The following is a 7,704-nucleotide window of genomic DNA, read 5'->3' on the forward strand; positions in this document are numbered from 1 at the left end:
GAGGCAGAGAGATCATTCAACTTAATGATCTGAACCAATAAGTTTAACAAGATTTTAAAGTTACACTTAACGACCTATCGTTGAACGGTGAACCGAACCGGACCGACCCGACCACTTAGGTTTGTCTCAGCCTCTCAGGCCCAGTCTTTGAAACCGTGAAACGTTTATCGGAAGAGAAGCGATATATCGTGCAGATACACTGGATAACGGAACTGTGATTTGATATCACTCTCGAGATCAAAATCAATCTCGGGAAAATCGAGAGATATCTCGGTACCAACCAAGAAGATCTCCTCTACAATCATGACCGTTCCTTTCTGTCAGTCAAATCGTTGACTTTCCGTCTGGTTCCCTCCCTCTTCCTCCACATACTTCATGGCTTGGTCGCTCAGACGCGGTCCCCCACACTGCAGAAATCAAAAAACCAAATCTCTCTCTGCTGCCCGAGAGAGAAGAAAGAATCGTCACCGCCGAAATATCTGTGGGCCAAATCAGACCAAAATCTTGCTTTCTCGTTTCTTGAGCTATTGCGCTTGGATTCTCTTCCGTGGTTTCCTTCTTCATGTGGACAGAGTATATATGATATATATAGATGGTTCAAAGGGTCTCTCTGGTGCAAAGAGATGGATATGTCGGGTTCAAAGGCTTCAACTTCCTCTCCTCGGCGTGGCCTTGCCGGCGACACTCGTGAATCCGAGAGGTTGCATGTTCTCGCCGTCGATGATAGCTCGATTGACCGGAAATTAATCGAGAAGTTGCTTAAGAGTTCTTCTTATAGAGGTAAGTAGCAAGCAGCCGAGCACTCTGTGCATCAAGAGGCTTAATAAGAGATTTTACTTATTTTGACAGTTTCTCTGTTTTACTGATTGTTGGGCACAGTCACAACGGTTGAAAGCGGGAAACGAGCATTGGAGTTGTTGGGGTTGGGGAAGGAGAATTCTTTTTTCAAGGTGAGGGTCTCTCTCTCATTTGCAGTGTTCTGATTACTTTCTGCTTTTAAAACTATGTAAAAGGATGTGATTTTTAATTGACATTGGCAACAACAATTGCAGGAACAGAAGGTCAACATGATAATAACAGATTACTGCATGCCGGAGATGACAGGATTCGATCTTCTTAAAAGAGTAAAGGTTAGCAAGAGGGACGTCACTTCATTTTTATTATTCTGGGTCATAATTTTGAGAAGAGAGTTTCATCTATTTTTCATATATTGGTTTTCAGGAGTCATCAGCTTTGAAGGAAATCCCAGTCGTGATCATGTCTTCAGAAAATGTGCCCACTAGAATCAATAGGTAAAGCCGAAAAGGTGTCATCTTTACTGGGTTGTCTCTGTATCAATCAACAGAAACGTTTTTGGGTCTAATCTCTTGTCGTTTGCACAGGAGAGAAACTAATATCTGATTATGTTTTCGGCCATGAACAGATGCTTGGAAGAAGGAGCAGAGGAGTTCTTGCTGAAGCCTCTCAGGCAATCTGATGTGTCGCGGTTGCACAATCACATGACGAGGGTGAATCGTTGTGGCAGTGTTAGCTGAGATCTCCCGACTCCATTCTTTTTGTCCTTTTAGATGAAAATGTATTTCTCTGTATCTCTGAGGTAGAGAGAAGAAAATATGTTGAAACGGGATGGGATGGATGTCAATTGGGTCTCCATGAGAAAGAGAGAGAAAGATGGGTCTTTTTGTTCCAACGTTCCACCCCCTCCCCCTTGTTTTCTTTATGATGTTTGTAAGCACTTGGAGGTTGTAGCTCTGTGAATATTAGAAAAGAGATTACTAGCTTGCTTCATTCTTGAGACTGATTCAATTCTTTTGTTTTTGTTTGGGTTTTGGCGTGCGCTTCTTTTCTGTTATGCAGATCGGTTGGAAAAAAAATTATGGTACTGTACAAATGCTGCATATTTTGTATTTTTAAACCTGTATTTATTTGTACTGTACAAATATGTACTCTTCCCAAATAGAGTATTTATTAGAGCATATATACAATCCGGCAAAGAGACAGACATCCCCACCGTCTTGTGTTTGCAACAGAAATCCATGGAGCCCGTTCTAATTAGAGCTACGTGAAGTATTATTGTCCATCCAGGCGAAATTTTATATAAAGCACCTACGTGAGAGGTGTAGTTCATCTCAAGTCCAATCATCAATTCTGGCCCATTCTGAAAATCCAATCAATCGATTGGGCCAAGTTGGGATCAATTAATAACTTGACTCTGCCCCCACCTGGGGGGGGGGTTGCTCCTGGGATTTCTTCACTCTTTCTTAGGCACATTTGGTTTGGGGGAATAGGGGTATTGAATTGGAATTGGAATATATCATTCAGATTTCAATGACATTTTGAGATTGAGAGTGATCATTTCCTCTCTTAGGAATGAAATTCCATCTTAACTGATTCTAATTCTCATTCTGATTTTTGTGTACTCCTTCCAAACCGAGCCTTAATGTAGAGCATCCAACTCTTATGCAGGTCCAGACCAGGTAAAGATTGACTCGCTGCATCCAATTCTACATTAATTGTCATCCACTTCTGGTTCTGACCGCTGAATTTCATGCTCCAGCAGATTTCTACCGTCTGCAATCATAGCTTGGCTGAAATGATGATAGGCATGGGATCAGGAGTTGTTTTCCAATACTTATTTCTGAACTTTAAAACAATGTTTTCTAATCTTTGTTGATCCGGACAGTCGGACTGTTTTATTTTAATTATTTTTTATTTTTTGTCAAAATGAATTATTCATTAAAAAATTGATGGTCAAAATGAATTATCCATTCAAAAATTGATGATTTTTAAAACGTTATTTCCAAATACACCATATCCAAGAATATTAATCAATGAGAACATTTCTGATAATTCCATCAATTCCAACTTTTTGCCAAATTGCACCTCAGGCATATCGAAATGAATAATAGAATTCTTCACGGGAATCAACTTTCAGGACATTATTATCCACAATTGAAAAATGAATGAAACAGTGTGATTTAATATGTAAAAGAGTAATGATTATCAGATTGAAAATGTATTTTTGATAATTTTGTACTCTGAGAAGAGAATATTATTGTACCTATTTTTCAGATACAATTTTGTGTTCTTTTGATAATTAACTTTTTGATAAAAGTTAAGGCATTGGAGTATAAGATAATCGAAACTTCTAAAGATGGGCCCACACTTTGCACCGATTTCAAACAACAAAATGAGTGCAGAAGCGGTTTAAAATGTGAACCGTATTTGCATTTATTATCCAATAAAAAGGTAACTATACAGTGTACATATTTGTATTTGCATTGCAACCAAACACAACCTAAAGAACACACCAAGAAACAAACAATTTTAAGTGGTTCCACTCTTTGGCCTACCTACAAAATGTACAGAATCCACCAGATAGTTGCAAAATCTTCTTCCTTTTTCAAAAGCCCTGTCTTGCTTCTTCTCTCATACAAAAACCCTTATCCTTTTTCCCTCTCTTCTTACAAAACATAAAGAAATCCCTTTTGTAATAAGAAGGAATATCAGCCTTGGATCTTAGCAAGATGGAGTGGCTGAAAATGCAAGACATAATAAGAAAATATGGCTTCCCCAAAATACCCTTTGCATTTGAGCCACCTTAGAAACACAAATTTCCTTGAATAAATAAGTTAATTGCACTAAAGCTTTGCACCTTTTAATGCAAGCGACTTTGTCATTATGTCAGCAGTAATCTGAGATATATGAATCTTTACAATTTCAATCTTTCTTCGATTGTCAATTCCTATATCCAACGATACCTCACATCTATTTTCTTAGTTCTTGTGTGAAAAACTTGATTCTTTGCCAAATGGATAGCATCTTATATACATATATTAATAGGATTGGGGTGCTCCCTCCGTGCAAGAAATGGAATCTACTCGTACGAGTAGATTTCCATGCGAGAGCAACCCATTTCCTATTAATTATATAAATATTGTTAGATAATTAGATATATAATTATCTAATTATATAAATATATAATAGTTATTATAAATATTGTTAATAACTAGATATCAAATCATTCGAATGGTTTTGACCATTTTTTTAATTTTATTTCCTATTAATTATATAAATATTGTTAGATAATTATATATATAAGTATCTAATTATATATATATATATATATATATATATATATATATATATAATAGTTATTATAAATATTGTTAATAACTAGATATCAAATCGCTCAAATAGTTTTGACCATTTTTTATTTTTTATTTTTTTTGTCAAAACGGGCCGACCGTTTGACCCGATAACCTGACCCTTGACCAGTTCGGCCTTCGGGTTAGTTTTAAAAACCATGATGTTATGTCATTCGAACGTGTGACTCGTACGACCCAAAAATGGAACCATTTTGGCCACCGATTTTCGGGTCGACGATTCAACCATCCGGTTCAAAAGGATAGCCCATTCTGACAACAAAAACTAAAAAAATATAAAAAAATGGCCAAAAACCATTGAAGGGGTCAACGGGTTAACAGTTCAACCACTCAGGTCAATGGATTGTTGACCGATTCAGCGGTTTTTAGCCAAGGACCGGGATTGGGGTAAAATAGAACTGGTTGCGTGGACAGTTCTCAATTAAAAAAATAAAAAAACGGATGACCCGTTCTAACAACAAAAATTTTAGGCAAAAATTTAGTGTGAGGTCCATTAAGTAGTACCATAAATGTTATGTCATTCAAGTGTGTGACTCATACGACTTGAAAACATAATCGTTTTGGCCACCAATTTTTGGGTTGATAATTCGATTGTTTAGTTCAAACGGATGGCCGATTCTGACAACAAAAAATAAAAAACTAAAAAATGATCAAGAAACATTGAACGGATCAATGGTTCGACCGTCTGGGTCAATGGGTCATTGACCAATTCACCGATTTTTTGCCATGACTGAGGTTAGGATAAAATGAAACCGATCGCCAGGATGGTTCCCAATTAAAAAAATAAAAAATGACCAAAAACCATTTTACAAATCAACAGGTCGATGGTTTGATCACTCGTGTCAACGAATCATTGACCGATTCAATGATTTTTGGCTAAGGACCAGGTCAATGGATCAACAAGTCGATGGTTCCATTCTAGCCCCTATGAAGCAGGGTCCCTCCTCTAGTTCTAATTATCACAATGTAGCACTGCACATTCTTGTTTCAGCCCCAACTCTATAATTAGTCCACATAACCAGAAGGCCTCCCTGGCTACCTCAATTACAACCGTATATTTTGCCTCCGTAGATAAGGCAATAGCGGACTGAAGGGTTGACTTTCAACTAATGGGACCACCTTCCAAAGTAAACAAGTAACTTCTTGTTGATCGCCTTTTATCTAAGTCAGCTGGGGTAAAATACAAAAACCTCCCTTGAAGTTTCTAACAATCATAAAAACCTTCCCTATAGTTTTATTTTAACAAATATCTCCCTTGAAATTTTTAGGAACTTGACAAAAGCCTCCCTTCCACCACCGTCCCAGAAGGAAAACATTAGACTAATGTACCAATATTTTCCAAATATCCATTCTACCATTTTATAAGTTATTTTACATACAAAATTACTGAAATAATCCCATTTTAACTTAACAAAAATACATATTTCAGTAATTTTGTATGTAAAATTACTGAGATGATCATTAAAGGAGGTTTTTGTTGAGTTAAAATGGGGTTATTTCAGTAATTTTGTATGCAAAATAATTTATAAAAGGGTAGAATGGGTATTTTGAAAAAACTGGAGCATCAATCTAACATTTCCGTTTGGGGCAGTGACAAAAGGGAGGTTTCTATTGAGTTTCTCAAAAGTTCAAGAGAGGTATTTGTTAAAATGAAACTATAGGGGAGGTTTTTGTATTTTACCCTCACCTAGGTAATTTGCACCAAAATACCCAACAACAACCCTTGGACCTTCTCTACCAAGCTTAAAAGTCAGATTCTTTGAATTTGGAGAATCAGATTCTCCTAAGATCAATCTAGCATTGGATCAAATCACATTTGATTTGCACATTAAATATGAGAATACTTGATATGGACACCACAAATTGTAACTCCTAGATAGTAGTGGTTCACGCCAAATATTTAGACCCAAATTGCCCTCCCAACTGAAGATGGCATAATTGATAATGAAGGCCAATCCTACAATAGTTTTTCATTCGAACTCTTCCAACATGTTTGGAAGTTATAGATGTGAGACTACTTCAAGTTATAGTGTGTTATAGTAGAGAACACAATAGTCAGATTGAAAAAACAGTCTCTAAAGGTTGGTTCGAGCGGTTTATGGGTAACAAGAGAGAAGAGAAAGTGTGCATGAATGTGATTTGGTTAGGTCTCTAACTACATTTGATAATATGGAGATCCATACCCATATTCAATCCATTGCACATGACAACTTGACTAGTCTAATGGGCTAAGGCCTCTTACTTAAGTGGTTGATTAACATAACTGTTGCAAGCCTTATTGGGCTTGAATAATATATATTGTGGGACCTACAAAAGACTTATGTCACTCCTTATGGGTTTTAGTCCATCTTAGGAAAAACATGGGTCGAATTTACTGATCAAAGCTAGTGAACCCTTAAACCAATTGAATTGGCCTCTGCATGAACCCAACACTTAAGTCTCAGTGACCCTTAGTTTCAACCACCCTATGAAGCCCATGAATAATGGATTGACATAAGATAAGGTATGTTAGGTTTCAACCTTGTAATGGTCTTTTGATCTGAACCTCTTAGCCCTAAATGACCAAATACTACTCATAGGGAAGGACCTCTTTCCTAATTGTTAAATGCAATGTCACACCCTCTACTTAGATGGATCTTGGGATTAAAACATTTTACAAACATTTTTTTCATAAAATAATATATCATAAATATAAATACATTTTGTAAAGAGATTTCAAAAATGTTGAAATCTAATGCTGGTAGTTTTAGGTTTCCAACAAAGAGAGTGTTAACCCTAATACACTTTTTTTTTTATAAAGGGCTGATTCTATCACAATGATCACCCCACTCAGGTAATATCCCGCACTGCTCCAACATATCTAAGTATTTAACCGAAAGAAGACCTAACTACTTGGTAGTTCAGATATAATAGTGGTTGTCTAAGGTAGAGGACGTAAGCAGGGTTATCTAAACCTCTATGAAAGTTTTGTGTGCCTTGTGTGTTTCTGCAATTTCTTCAAGTTTTGGAGTTTGTTTGTTTACTAACTTTACTAACATCCTCAAATAACTTAATAACTTGAGTTCTTGAGGTCTTGAAGATATTTGCACTTACTCTATTTCTTATTTTAGATTTGCAAGATATAAAACCATTTAGTGTAGTTAATAAGCTACTAACCTCACCAACCTTACTAATTGCATTAACCCTTGGTTTAGTGGTCTAAGATTCATTGCATATTAACTTTTATCAATGACTAACTAATTTATTCTATCTGTTTTGCTTTTACATTTACTTTTATAGTTTCTTATCTTTGTTTGTTCATTCATTTTTTCAATTATATATGCCCTTGAGATTCTAGTATCAACTAACAATTGCTTGAATCTTAAATTAATTATACTTAGATAGTTGGTTCTTGATGGAGGGAGATTTGGCCCGACCCCTTGGTCGCGCGACACATGGAGGCAACCAAGTATGACTTGGCAGGAGCATCAGCTTGGCACAACGACATAGCCATAGCCCAAGAAGAGGCCCGAGCTCCCCAAGGAGAGGCCCCGAGCTC

The 7,704-nt window shown here is 36.6% G+C and overlaps 1 protein-coding gene across 1 annotated transcript; it reads left to right on the plus strand.

The window, feature by feature from the left end:
• The first annotated feature begins 400 nt into the window (after nt 1-400).
• Nucleotides 401-1,788, plus strand: LOC148855673 (two-component response regulator ORR3-like). The gene is made up of 5 exons (XM_088986007.1): nt 401-780; nt 880-950; nt 1,053-1,130; nt 1,222-1,292; nt 1,424-1,788. The coding sequence occupies exons 1-5, from the start codon at nt 624-626 to the stop codon at nt 1,533-1,535; spliced, it is 489 nt and encodes a 162-aa protein (XP_088842133.1). The 5' UTR covers nt 401-623; the 3' UTR covers nt 1,536-1,788.
• The last annotated feature ends 5,916 nt before the right edge of the window (nt 1,789-7,704 follow it).

The sequence above is a fragment of the Nelumbo lutea genome, chromosome 4 (assembly GCF_056320005.1).
Source record: "Nelumbo lutea isolate HS-2025 chromosome 4, American lotus-T2T, whole genome shotgun sequence".
In the NCBI taxonomy this organism is placed as follows: Eukaryota; Viridiplantae; Streptophyta; class Magnoliopsida; order Proteales; family Nelumbonaceae; genus Nelumbo; species Nelumbo lutea.

Excerpts from the sequence above, each read along its gene's own strand:
- LOC148855673 (XM_088986007.1), top strand. The coding sequence starts at position 624 with ATGGATATGTCGGGTTCAAAGGCTTCAACTTCCTCTCCTCGGCGTGGC. Across the intron at positions 951-1,052 it reads AGGAGAATTCTTTTTTCAAG|GAACAGAAGGTCAACATGAT; the intron begins GTGAGGGTCTCT and ends CAACAATTGCAG. Across the intron at positions 1,293-1,423 it reads GTGCCCACTAGAATCAATAG|ATGCTTGGAAGAAGGAGCAG; the intron begins GTAAAGCCGAAA and ends GGCCATGAACAG.